Raw genomic sequence first — 15,089 nt, forward strand, 5'->3', positions numbered from 1 at the left:
ATTTATATTTCAACAGGATTCAGCTCCATGTCATGTTGCTGTTGTGTGCAAAAAGTGGTTTCAAGATAATCATATTCCACTGCTGGAATGGCCTGGGAATAGCCTAGACCTTAATCCAATCGAAAATCTATGGAGCTGACTAAAGAAACTTGTTAGTCAGAAGCAACCCCACCAATAAAACCCAATTAATAGAAGCAATAATTCAATCTTGGTTTCACATTATAACAGCTGCAGAACTAAAAAAAAAACTTGGTTCACTCCATGGAAAGGCATTGTAAGGCCATAATTAACACTAAAGGTTACCCAACTAAGTATTAACTTACATTGTGAGAATTTTTATATATCTCATTTTTTCGATGTGTTTCACTTTTCTTCTTTATAACTGTTGTTCTAATAAAAAAATCCTTCATAAAAGTTATTGCATTACATTCTGGATTAAATTATCTTTCCATCGATATATAATTTTATGGTATCACACCAAAAAAAAAACTGGTGTTATGAGTCATCAAACCTCAAAAATACACTTTTTCCAAAAGGTTTCCACAATTTTGGCCACGAGTATTCTCTAAGAGCACAAGCTGACTTATTTGCCAGGAACTTTTGATATGCTTTCTTCTTTTCTTTTATTACCTTTTTAACTTCCTATGTCCACCATGGAGTTCTGATTTTTTTTATCCTTGCAGACAACCTCACCACATTCCTCTCTGGCTGAATCAATCAGTGTTTTTTTCCAGGGCTTGCCCCTGAATCTCCAAGATTTGGTTCCTGTTCTCAAACACTTTCATTTTTTTTTTTTCCAATCATATTTGTGTATTTTAGTCTACAGTTCACATCTGAGAGCTGCTCAAGATGTGAACTTTTATTCACTTTAAAACTTTCTTCCATGTTCTTCTTTTCAGTTTGAAATTAATTTTATCCTGCTCAAGACTAAATGGTGATCACTTCCAATTCCAAATCCTCAGTACACTCTAGTGTCCGGCACCAGAGAAAAACATCGCTATCAACAATAACATAATCAATGAGACTTTTCTTATTCCTTGCCTCTTCCATCTAATGGAAGAGGCAAGGAATAAGAAATGCCATCTAATCCTATTGCTGTATTCACATCAGTATTCTATAATATCTGACTATCAAGGGCTTACCTTCATGCACCTTCAGTTCATTCACCTCTATTTTCATTAAGTCCTTACCCCTCACTTGTTACTACAGTATCTCCACCTGGATCATATATTCTTTCAAAGTGTTCACTTAGTAATTCAGCTTTTGATTCAGTTACCTCCCTACCATCAGCATTCATTAAAATTATGCCATAAACATTCTTCCTTTTACTTGCAACATGCTGGAAGAACTCTTTGGCATTACCTTTAGCCTTCTAATCTCTTCTCATACTCTGATTTTGCCTTTCTTACCATATTGGTTGCCCTTCTGGTCTGTGCTTTGTACTGCTCATGTGCCTGCTGGTCACCTTTCTGTTTGAATTCCTCCACAATTTTTTCTGTTTTGTACCTCCTGCTTAATTATGGTATTCATGCATTTAACTTCCTCCTGACTCTAGGTAAGTGGTCTGCTATTACTTTCCTCAAACACTCCTTTACCACCTCCCATGCACTGTCAGCATCCAGGACTTGCAATTTCTCATGCCATAGCACTGCTAAAAGCAATCTCCTAAGTTTGTCATACTTAAGCCCTGTAATTCCATATATACCCTCACCTTCCTCTTAACTGAAACTTCCACACATGTAGCCACCTCCTAGGTCAGGACCATATGATCACTCACTGGTTGATGGCAATGTGGTCATCTTGGTTATAGACAAATTCTCTTATGCAATTTCTAGATTTAGCATTCTCAAACACCTAGTACATTCCATTACATGCTGCATCAGGTACTTATCAGGTATCACATGCTGCATCAGGTATATCATACAATATCATGTCTTTATTCACCCATTCTTGAATTTTCTTTTTGACCAATTTTCCACCACTTTTACTACCATTTTTGAGATACTGATTGGTCTATAATGTGTTACTGCAGTCTTAGAATCTCTCTTATGCAAGGGAATTATTTTATCCTCTTTCCCACTCCCTTGGAACTCTACCAGAGCCGAGACTTAAAGAGCCTAGTCAGAGGCATTTCTAGTTCCCTTGCATGTTCTCAGAAAATCCAAGGTGATATCCCATCTAATTCCACAGCTGTATTTACATTGAAATTCTGCACTATCCTAAGAACCTAAAATTCATCCACAGCTATTTCTACATTGGTGTCTGTCACATATGTTAAAGCAGTAACCTCACTTGAATGATCTAGTATGGTGGAGGTGTCCATTAAAGTTCCATCTAGTTGTCTTTATATTTTTAATTTTCATGTAAAATAACTAGTATAAACATGAATTTGAGTAATTCAAGAATATCAGGGAGGCAGTCATTTCTGTTAACTGTTGGATGGGGAAGAAGTGGTGAATATTGAATTTGTGAGTATTTTGGGATCATCATATCTGGAGTGGATTAGCACAGTGAACTAGTATCTGTTAGGAAGGCTAGTTAAGTTATTAGGGCAGTAGTCTCTCTGGAGTATCTTGAGACATATGGAAAAGCTTAAGCACTACCATTTATTTATTTCAATTATTTAAAATATTAATGCACAACATAGAACAAAATAAGTAAAATAACTTAAGCTTTTTTCTTTTCTTTTTATGTTGAGCTCATGTACGTGAGATTGGTAACCTATAGTACATATGTGCTATAAGTTACCAACCTCTAATGTACTTTGTATAATGAAACCTGTGGAGCATTCATTACTAAACATACATACATAACCAGAGTAGTAAGATTTTTAATAAGTAAATATTTCGTCCTAAATATCATAGGACATCTTTAGTACAGTTAATTCAAACAATACTAGAAATTACATAAAGTTAGGGGGTGCTTAAGGGTCAAAGGTGTATAACTGAGAGGAGACCTCCACATAGCCTTTAAAGGAATGCGAAGAACTGACCAGAGCTTCTGACCTAATGTGCAATCCTAACCTTCTCGTGGTGCACTCTGTTGGGAATCTACCTGGATACTGAACGAACGAGGATGGGCTGGCAATTTGGGATTTAGCCGACCAAATTGTATTCTTATTGGTTAAACCAAAATAAAAAATGATGGTACAACATGACAAAATCTCATGCTGGCTGGATCGTCGCCCGGTTAAACAAGGCCCCCGTTGTTTTCGGGGGCAAGGGAACCAGGACGAACAGCGAAAAGTCAGCTACCGGAACAAATCTGAAAACGCACCCCAACTCAACATCACCAGAGTTAAAGATCGGTACTATCGACATAAAAAGCCTGAATGGCAAAGAAATGGAGCTAACTGAGGAATTAGACAAGTACCAGATCGACATAATAGGGGTGACTGAAACAAAAAAGACAAAAACTGGTGAGATCTTTCTGAGCAATAAATACAAATTGTTATATTCAGGCAATGACAATCAAGGAAAAGAAGGATTAGCCATAGTATTCAACACTAAATACGAGGCTAATCTTCTTGAACGGCAGGTAGTCTTAAGTAGAGTGATGTGGGCAAATATCAGAATGGGGAACTGGACAATGAGACTTATTTATGCCTACGATCCTACAGAAGGTTCTAATAAGGTAGAAGTGGAGGAATTTTTTGAGGCTTTAGAGAAAGCAACTGAAACAATGAAAAAGGAAAAGTTGGTCCTTGTTGTGGATCTAAATAGCAGAGTAGGAAATGATTGTCAGACATACAAAAATATTTTGGGAAGATTTGGAGAAAAGAGGAAAGCTAATAATAATGGCAAGTACTTGTTGGATTTCTGCTCAGGACATGGACTGGTTATTACTAACACCATATTCCAACATGAAAATGTGCACAAATTCACATGGAGAGAAGAGGCAAGGAATAAGAAAAGTCTCATTGACTATGTTATTGTTGATAGTGATGTTTTCTCCCTGGTGCAGGACACCAGAGTGTCCAGAGGATTTGAAATTGAAGTGATCACTATTTAGTCTTGAGCAGGATAAAATTGAATTTCATATTGAAAAGAATAACATGTAAGTAAGTTTTAAAGCGAATAAATGTTGAGCAGCTCTCAGATGTGAACTGTAGACTAAAATACACAAAGATTATTGAAGAAAAAATTGAAGAGTTTGAGAACAGGAACCAAACCTTGGGGATTCAGTGGCAACCTTGATTGATTCAGCCAGAGACGCATGTGGTTAGGTTGTCTACAAGGATAGAAAAATCAGAACTCCATGGTGGACACAGGAAGTTAAAGAGGCAGTGAAGGAAAAGAAGAAAGCATATCAAAAGTTCCTGGCAAATAAGTCTTTGTTCTCTTAGAGAATATAAAGACAAAAGTAAAAAAGCTAAACACTGTGTAAAACTAGCTAAACAAAAGTCATAGAAGGACTTTGGCAAGAACATAAAAAATAAATATCAAGAAGGTGGCAAAATATTCTGGAGGTTGTTGAAGAAGCTTAGAAATGGAGGAAAGAGTGCTGTAATAGGACTTAATGATGATCAAGGTGACATGAAAACGGGAGAAAAAGATATCCTTGAAGTATGGAGTAATTACTTTGAAAAATTGCTAAATGAAACAAGCAGTGATAGCACAGTGGTAAAAAAAACACTCAAAAGGCATACAGTCATCCATACTTGAAGTAGAAAAAGCTATCAAAGGCTTGAAATGTGGAAAGGCAGCAGAAGTAGATTATATTCAACCAGAAATGCTGACGTATGGTGGTATAAAAGTCGTACAGTGGCTGCACTGCATAGTTCATAAGTCCTGGATAGAGGGATGAATTCCTGATGATTGGAGTAGAGCTCTAATAGTACCCATATATAAAAAGGGAAATAAAAAATGTGAGAATTACATAGGCATTTCCCTGCTGAGTGTTCCTGGTAACATTTATGCAAGTATAGAGAAACGGTTGAGAAGAATTGTGGAAGAAAAGCTGGGTGAAGAACAAGCTGGATTCAGGCCAAATAGAGGTTGTCAGGATTAGATCTTCACTTTACGACAAATAGTCGAGAAAGCATGGGAATATAATAACGATCTGTATTTAAGGTTTGTCGATTTGGAAAAGGCATATGACAAGGTGCCAAGAGAGAAGCTATTCAATACGCTGCAGTTATATGGTGTCAATGAGGCATTATATCAAGCAATACTTAGTCTTAATTTGAGTTGTAAGTCAGCAGTTAGAATTGAAGGAAGTACAGGAAGATGGTTTAATGTTAAATCTCGTATGAGACAACGATGTACATTATCTCCTCTGTTATTCATTATCTATATGGATCACATTATGAAGGAAAGTGGTATTAAACATGATATCAAAATTGAATATGTTAATGTCAGCTCTTTGCTTTATGCGGATGATGTTATACTTCTAAATAAATCCACCACCAGTCTACAAGATTTCCTGACTAAATTGAATAACTGTTGTAATAGATATGGTATGAAGGTCAGCAATAAAAAGACAAAGACAATGAAAATAGGTGGAATCGTTGAAAATGTCCACTGCGTTGTGAACGGAGAACCTGTGGAACAAGTAAAACATTTCAGCTACTTAGGCACGATTTTTGGTGAAGGTGGTAAATTAAATATGGAAATAGACAACAGAATCAACAAAGCTGGTATGGTAAGAAGCCAATTGAATAAATTCATATGGAATAAGAGAGAAATTAGTCAGAACACTAAATTAGCGGTATACAAGACAGTGTTGAAACCAGTTTTAACTTATGGATCTGATAGCTGGGTCAGAAGTAAAACACTTGACCAAAGACTAGAGATTGCAGATATGAGAGTCCTGAGAAAGATTAGAGGCATGAACAGATGGCATCAATGGCAATATCGTATTAAAAATGAGGATATTTGGAAACAACTTGACATTGTCAGCATGCAGGAATGCATTAGCAGAGCTAATTTCAGGTGGTATGGTCACGTAAACAGAAAAGGCTAGGAAAGATTAGCAAAACGAGTGTTCTCTGTCAGGTTGACAAGAAAACGACCTTGAAAAAGACCAAGATATAGGTTTATTGATACAGTACAAAAGTGCCTTAGACCATTGAAATATAAGATCTGATAATGTTGGAGTCTTGACAAGTAACAGACTGATTTGGAGGAAAATTGTAGATAGGAAGTTAGTAATGATGTAAATTTTTCATGTAGTACTATCATGTCCTGTACTCCCCCCCCCCCTTGAGGGTACATTGCAGGAATTTGATAATGATGATGATAGGCCACATGCTTACAATGGAATCCCTCTATGCGTGCAGTAGCATGTTGTAGAATTACATTAAAATATGTCTGGATTTTAAAAAAAAAAAAATTACATTAAAATGAGATAACATATATAAATATTATTTTGAACAATTTAGGATAACAATTTCCCAGACTTTAGGGATAGTAAGAACGTCATTACGGTTCAAATTAGGTCTGTGATGTAATGCTTCAGCACTTTTTTTATATAAATGTTCATGTTTATATGAAGATCTATGTAGAAGTTTAGTCTTCTTCCAATGGATCCTATGGTTTGGGTTTTCAATTCCATGTTGTGCAAGGCCAGATTTCTGTGGTTTGATAAAACGGATGTGGTCTTAATGTTCCGAAATATGTTTGCTAATGGATCTACCTGTCTGTCCATAGTAGGACAATTTACAGGAGCATGGGACCTCATACACACCAGGCAGCATCAGAGGTGAGAGTTTGTCTTTAGGAGAAGGTAACCAATTGTAGATTTGGTTGATTGGTTTGTAGGTAGCAGTCAATTTATATTTCTTCAAATTTTTGAAAGACGTTTGGAGATGCTTTTGATTTAAGGTATGGGAATCCTACAGGTTTGTTCTTGGTTAGGTTGATCTGTGGAGGAACTGGCTGATAATTTTTTGAGTTGTTTTTAAATTGTATCCATTTTGTATGACTATTTTTGATTATTTCCAATTCTTGGTTTAAAGATTCTTTGGTGGAGTAGAATCTGTATGCTCTGGTTACTAATGATTTAATGATGCCAAATGTTAGAGATGGATGATGAGCAGAAGAATTGTGAATGTAGCGACCTGAAAATGTCGGCTTGCGATAGACAGAAGTGAAGATGGAACCATCCTATTTTCTTTGGATGTGTAAATCCAGAAAGGAGATACTCTGTGGAGATTCTTTTTTTAAGGTGAATTTGATGCGAGGATGAAGATGGTTGATTTTATCTAGAAACCAGTGTAGTTCTTGTTCAGAATGACTCCAGACAGCAAATATGTACTATGTAATCTAATATACTATAAGTAAGCTATAGTACATTAGTAATATGCTAAAGTATAATCAGAATAAGCTGGCTTGGTTCACCTAGTGGATAGCATCTCGGCTCTCTGATCAACAGGGCATAGATTCAAATCCCACTGTAGCATGGAGGTATGTGAATGTCGTTAAGTGGTAGATGAATTTCACTGCCCAGCATGAGCTTATCACTCTGATTTTTGGAGACCAGTAACAGTATGGGGGAAAAAGTGTCACGTTTGTTTTCCATTTCATCAAACATGCAGTAACATATCAATTTAATTTATGGCAAACAGATGCAATGTGTATATGATGTTTATGTTAATAACATATACAGTTGATGGAGATGCCTACAGTCATGTATACAGAAAAGTGCATAGATATGTAATGCTGCTACAAAATATTTAAAAAAAAAAAAAAAAAAGAGTATCCCAGCTAATTAAGCAATTTAGAATTAAAATGTTTAAAATAAAAATAAAAATACTTAATTATGCTGCTCATCAGACTTGCATTTTAGTTTAGTGTGTAGATTACTACACACTAAATTACTTACAATGTATTCTGTTATACTTTAAAGATTTTAGACACAATTTGTAAATATCTGGCCTAGAGAGTATGCTCTTCAGCATTGTGTGTGGTAAGAGTATTTCTTTATAATATAATACAAAAATTATTGAAAAAAAGAAGTCATGTTTGCTTAAATTTTGAAAAAGAAAAAAAAAAGACAAAAGCCATTATGATAATTAAGATAAATTTGTAAACTTTTCTCATTTTTTAATTTGAATAGATATTAAGTGTCTTTCTAAATGACTATATTTTATTTTCTGTAGATAATACAAGTATATCTAAACCATCTCATACATAAAGGAGCTTTGTCCTCTTCTTATAATCCAAATCATTTGTCAAAGTTTGGAATCCTGAAACTTAGAGATGCATTTAATCAGAATCCACCAGAAAGTATTCCCAAATATATGTATAGTAGTGTGCAGGCAGATTTTTCCTTTTGCATAAGCCTTTATCATGCATACGAACTCTTATTAAATCATGGAACACGATCTTTTTATAATTTTTTGAAAGGTTAGAAAAATATATAAATGGTTAAAATATTTTATCACAATAAATATCATATTGTACCTTAATAAAAAGTTTTTTTTACAGTTTTATGTTTTGGTAAATTATTTTTTAATTAAATGAATTATGTAAAATTTGTAATGTTATTAAAGGTTGTAGTTAAAAAAATCAGTAATTGTATTTTTTTACTGCTAAACTATCTCGTCTCATCTTTCCCTTAATGTGTTAGATTCAGAGGCATTGTCTGCATTGCAGCTGTCTGAAATGCAGACTGTCTTCAATGATACATTATTATTATTATTATTATTATTATCCAGGCCTCCATGGAGTCAAATAGAGTTATTTCAGCTTGTCCTCTTTAAAATAATTCCACTTGGACTAGAACATTCTGGTTATTTCCTTCATAAGGAAATAAATCAAGTTCCTCTCTAATATCTTCCTTTTTTTTAAACATGTTACTACCATTGATGCCATTTGTTTCACTCTCATTATTTTTCTCAAAACTCTCATGATTATGGTCTCTAGTCTTTGATCACTGTTTTATTTCTAGCCAAACTTTCTGATCCAAAATTTAAATTGATTTGAACACTATCTTGTATGCCTTCTAGTGTAATGGTTTGGCTAATTTCTCTCTGGTTTCCATACAAATTTATTCATCTGGCTCCCCACCATACTGTTTTTGCTTATTCTATTGTCTGTTTCCTTATTTATTTTTGCCTAAATGGCTGAAATATTTTGCTATATGTTCTCTGTTGAGAATGCAGTTGATGTTTTCCATGTTCCTGCCTATTTTCAGGTTTCTTTTATTTTATTGCTCAATTTTGTGTGAAATTTGTTATGGCAGTCATTTAATTTAGTTAAAGAATCTTAAAGATAGACCTGCACTGGATTTATTTTTGTATATAAATAAATCTAGTACAGGTCTACTGGAGACCCAGTAAATGACATTACACAGTGTGTGAAGTTGTTGAATATCTCCAATTTTGATATTAATCTCTAAAATATTTGATATTAGAGTTAATATAACTTCCTTCATAATATGATTGATATAAATCAACAGCAGACATAGCATGTTCCTTTATCTTACATCTGAATTTACATTAAAGCATATTTCTTTACCTCCTTCAATTTTAACTGCTGACTTATTACTTAAATATAGGCTATATCACTCTGTGTAGTATTCTGTTTAACCCATATAACCGGTGTAACTGGTATTTTGAAGCTTTTCTCATGGGCACTGCTTATCACATGCCTTTTCCAGGTCTACCAAACTTAAATATTGATCTATATTATACTCCTATTAATTGAGTGGAATTTACATGACAAAAAAATAAGATGGCGTTTGTTGCCTAATGAAGCATAGCAACCTTATTTTTTTATGTGAATCCCACCCATAAAATGCTCTTAGCATATAGCACGTTAGCATTAGTACTGTTACCAATAAACAAGATTTCATCCTGCAATAAAAATCTGCCTCCTGCTTGCATAAATCATACCTGGAATATTCAGTAAGGAAGTTCCTCTGTAATTCTCAATTTTATTTCTCTTTTTATAGAGGAATATTATGACAACTCTACTCCCATCATTCTGGAATTGAACCTATGTGACTAGGTCATCTGAATTATAATAATGTTAGCAAACCATAAACTGTTTATAATTCTATGTTTTAGCATTGCTGGCTGAATATCACTCATCTACTCCATTTGTTGCATGCTAGGTTTTTGGAGACCTTTTTCTACCTCAGTTATGTATACTACTGATTGCATTCCTCTACCAGGCCACAGGTTTGACTCATGGCAAACCTGTGGCCTGGTGGAGAATGGATATGCTAACCCATCATCCTGAAAATTGGACTCCTGAAAGTGACTGATATTGTGTTTGGTCAAGTCTGAAGCATGGGTTTTAGCTTCTTTCTTTCCCATGTCTACCTTTTTGTAGACAATATAAGATGAGAATTGGTGACATGTGCCATTGCCTGTCTCCTTTTATGGCATTTCCTGGTCGGCTAAGTGTATAGCTTTCCTATGAGTTTTAATTTATAAATATTTATGAATCCTTAGGAGGCAAATGATTTTTATTACAGGATGAAATCTTGCTTATTGGTAACCTAAAATAGCATTTAAAAGTTCCTTATTTAGTCTCCAGAGCAGGGGTAACCCGATTATTAAGCCCTTAGCTCACCCATGGTCCTAGATTTGCAATAGGTTTATAGCCTTTTGTGAATGAGATTGACATTAAAAATAAAATAAACTCGCTCTTCCTCTCAACAACCAGTAAAAAAAAAAAAAAAAAAAAAAAAAAAAAAAAAAAAAAAAAAAAAAAAACATATTATGGTACAACTATGTTTATTAAACAAAAAACAAAAAAAGAAAAATTATCATCATCATGCTTATCAAGATTTAGGCCTAGAGTGGCCTGTTCCAGCCTTAGAAGTCATCGTTAAGTCTCTTAGGAAGATGTCCTGGTTTTCTTTTTCCTAGTGGTTTGTAATTTAAGGCGTTTTGATAATCTTTCTGTTTTCATTCTTTCAACATGTTCCATCAATTTATGTTTATATTTTTTTATTTTACTGATTTCTGGTTTAGTTCTTCCATAATTTCTTCATTTTTTTTGTGATCGAATAGAGTATACTTTGCAGTTTTTCTCATAAACTTCATTTCTGCTGTTATTAATCTTTGTTTGTCTTTTTGTTTTATTGTCCAGATTTCACTTCCATACAATAGGACTGGTAAAGCTAATGTATTGTATACTTTTAGTCAGGTTTGTTTTTATACTAGGTTAAGTTTAAATATAGAGTTAATTACACCTGTTATTTTTAAATATTTTGCAATTTTTAGGTTTATATCTTTTTCATTTTCATATGTAATCATACATTCTAGGTAGTTAAATGAATTCACCTGTTCTAAAATATTGTATCTATTACTATTTTAGTTCTTATTGAATCTTGTCCTTTAAAGGCCATCGGTTTTGATTTTTCTGTTGACATTATCATTCCATAATCTTTGGCTATCTCATTTAAATTTAAAATATCTTTCTGTAAGTTATCTTCAGAATTTGTAATTATTATTAGGTCATCGGCAAAAAAGGAAAGTGTTTAAGTTGACCGTAGGAGAAAGTTTAATACTTGATGAAAATTTTCATTCCATTTTATTATTATTTCATTTAGATAAATATTAAGAGTTGCTGAAAGGGGACATCTTTGGCTATCTCATTTAAATTTAAAATATCTTTCTGTAAGTTATCTTCAGAATTTGTAATTATTATTTGGTCATCGGCAAAAAAGGAAAGTGTTTAAGTTGACAGTAGGTGAAAGTTTAATACTTGATGAAAATTTTCATTCCATTTTATTATTTCATTTAGATAAATATTAAAAGGGGACATCCATGTTGGACTCCTTGGTTTATTTCTCATATATTATAGCTCATTAATCTTATTTGTATTTGATTATTTTCATATATACTTATGATAGCTTTTAGAACATTATTTGGTATTTGTCTTTCTTTTAATGTGTTAAATAAAATGCTTTTTCAAAGTCAATAAACGTAATATGTGTTTCTAAATTGTATTCTCTTCTTTTCTCTATTATTAATTTTAGGCAAAAGGCTAGGTCTATACATGATTGTCCTTTTCTAAATCCATTCTGTACTTCTAAAATAAAGTTTTCAGAATATTTTATTAGTTTGTTATCTAAAATTCTGCTATATATTTTATAACAGGAATTTAGTATACTTATACCTCTATAATTTTTAGTGTCATCATCTCTACTATCTTTTTTAAAGATAGGGATCACAGTTGCTTTTTTCCATTCTGTTGGTGGGTTACTGTTGAAAAGATTTTATTTAAAAATAATAGGAGTCTTTCTTTGAAACTTATTCCTGCATATTTATATAATTCTGAACCTAACTTATCTTCTCCAGGTGATTTTCCATTTCTTGTTTCTTTCAGGCTGATTTCTAAATCTTCTTTAGTTATTTCCTTTTCATTAAATGTTTGCCAGTTACCTTTTTTAAAATATTTATCTGTCCACAATTCTGTATTCTATACAGAAAATAGAAGAATTTAGAAATTCTTCTAATTTCAATTTGGTGTTTAATTTTATGTTTTCTTTAGTATCTGTACTTAAATGTTTCAAATTCTTATATACATTGGGTTTTATTTTATATAAATCATGTTCTAAATTAGAAACAAATTTTTTCCATGATTCTCTGTCTTTTTCTGACTTCTCTTTTAGCCATGGCTCTTATTCTTTTATATTCTATTTCATCTTCTAATCTTTTACCACTTAACCATTTATGATAGGCTTCTTTTTTCAATTTGATTATTTCTTTGATATCGTCCCATATCTTCAAATTTTTTTTCTTTTATTGAATTTTTTGGTGTTTCCTAATCTTTCATTTGCTGCTGTATTTAGTATCATTTTTATATTAAGCCATTCTATTTCTATTTCTTCATTTCGTTTTATTTTACCTAAATATTGGTTAATTCTTTGTTCATATAACTATTGTATATTTCTGTCATTTAATAATCTAGTTTTATAAACAAATGTTTTAATTTTTTTTCTGTTATTTGTAGCCATTTAGGTGATAATCTTAATTTTATTTTAACAAGGAAGTGGTCAATACTTATTTCATATCCTCTATAAACTCTAACATCTAAAGAGAACTTTGATGTCTTTTCATTTAAGATAAAATAATTTAATATTGATTTCCATCCTCTTGCTGCTCAAGTATATTTATGTATATCTTTATGGTTATAGAAAGAATTCATTATTTTAAGGTTATTATAAACTACAAAGTCAATCAATTTTTTACCATTCCTGTTTAGAGTATGTTCTCCATATATTCCTATATATTTAGTAATTTTTGTGTTTTCAATTTTTGCATTTAAGTCTCCTGCTAATATTATATAATCATTTAATTATTTGTTTTATTATATCTATTTTGTAATTGATTATAAAATTCAATATTAGCATCTTCTCTTTCTTCTTCTGGGGTATATAAACCAATTATTGCTAAATAACCCCTATTTATTTTTATTCTAGCTTCTACTGTTTGTTCATTCCATAATTTATAATATTTTATCTGTTTTGAAAGGTAATTATAAATCCAAATCATAACACCTGCTTGTGCTCTTTGGTCTCTGTCAACTCCACTATATATTACATTAAAAAAAAAAAAGCAACCAAAAGAAAAGAAAAGTGCAACCAAAAATCTTACTCTCACATACTCTTCAACAATATTCTGAGCATAAACAGATTCTGAACATTTTTAGCATAAACACTAATAACATACATTGCTGCCTAAGAAAACATTTCCAAAAGTGTTTAACTAAACTGCAAAATGCAGCTACAACAACAGCAAACATATAGTTTGATTGTAAGAACAAACAATACTTGACTTGTATATTTGTGTTTTCATTTCAGAGAATACAAATTTTAAAATTCTCTCTCTCTTTATGTTTCTCTTGCTCAAAGTTTCCTCTTCCCCATTCATAATGAAGAATTTATGGAGACACAAACACACATATTGGAATAATTACATCATCATCAACATCAAATTCCTGACATGTACCCTCAATGGGTGTACAGGATATGATAGTACTACATGAAAAATTTACATCATTACTAACTTCCTATCTACAATTTTCCTCCAAATCAGTCTGTTACTTGTGAAGACTCCAACATTATCAGATCTTATATTTCAATTGTCTAAGGCACATTGTACCGTATCAATCCACCTATATATCTTGATCTTCTTCTGGGTCGTTTTCCTGACAACCTGGCAGAGAACACTTGTTTTGCTAATTTTTCCTCACCCATTCTGTTTAAGTGACCATATCACCTGAGATTAGCTCTGCTAATGCATTCCTGCATGCTGACAATGTCAAGTTCTTTCCTAATATCCTCATTTTTAATATGATATTGCCATTGATGCCATCAGTTCATGCCTCTAATCTTTCTCAGGACTCTCATATCTGTGGTCTCCAGTCTTTGGTCAAGTGTTTTACTTCTGACCCAGCTCTCAGATCCATAAGTTAAACTTGGTTTGAACACTGTCTTGTATACAGCTAATTTAGTGTTCTGACTAATTTCTCTCTTATTCCATATGAATTTATTCAATTGACTTCCTACCATGCCAGCTTTGTTGATTCTGTTGTCTATTTCCATATTTAATTTACCATCTTCACTAAAAATTGTGTCTAAGTAGCTGAAATGTTTTACTTGTTCCACATGCTCCCCGTTCACAACACAGTTGACATTTTCAACAATTCAACCTATTTTCATTGTCTTTGTCTTTTTAATGCTGACCTTCATACTATATCTATTACAACATTTATTCAATTTAGCCAGGGAATCTTGCAAACTTGTAGCGGATTTATTCAGAAGTATAACATCGTCTGCATAAAGCAAAGAGCTGACATCTCCGATTCTGATATCATGTTTAATACCACTTTCCTTCATAATGTGATCCATATAGATAATGAATAACAGAGGGGATAATGTACATCCTTGTCTCACACCAGATTTAACATTAAACCATCTTCCTGTACATCCTTCAATTCTAACTGCCAACATACAACTCAAATACAGATTAAGTATTGCTTGATATAATGCCCCATTGACACCATATAACTGTTGCGTATTGAATAGCTTCAATCTTGGCACCTTGTCATATGCCTTTTGCAGATCGATAAAACTCAAGTATAGATCTTTGTTATATTCACTTGCTTTCTCAACTGTTTGTCGTA

At 32.7% G+C, this 15,089-nt stretch overlaps 1 protein-coding gene across 1 annotated transcript in view; it reads left to right on the forward strand.

Moving 5' to 3' along the window:
* The window catches only part of Fancm (FA complementation group M), a 389,753-nt gene that overhangs the window by 52,401 nt on the left and 322,263 nt on the right, over window positions 1-15,089 (forward strand). Inside the window, exon 5 of the mRNA XM_090395633.1 lies at window positions 8,102-8,348. Coding sequence (XP_090251759.1) covers window positions 8,102-8,348 — 247 coding nt within the window. The remainder of the gene's footprint in view (window positions 1-8,101; window positions 8,349-15,089) is intronic.

Source organism: Typopeltis vanoorti, chromosome 1, assembly GCF_054136105.1.
Source record: "Typopeltis vanoorti isolate ZY-2024b chromosome 1, IOZ_Tvanoo_1.0, whole genome shotgun sequence".
Lineage (NCBI taxonomy): Eukaryota > Metazoa > Arthropoda > Arachnida > Uropygi > Thelyphonidae > Typopeltis > Typopeltis vanoorti.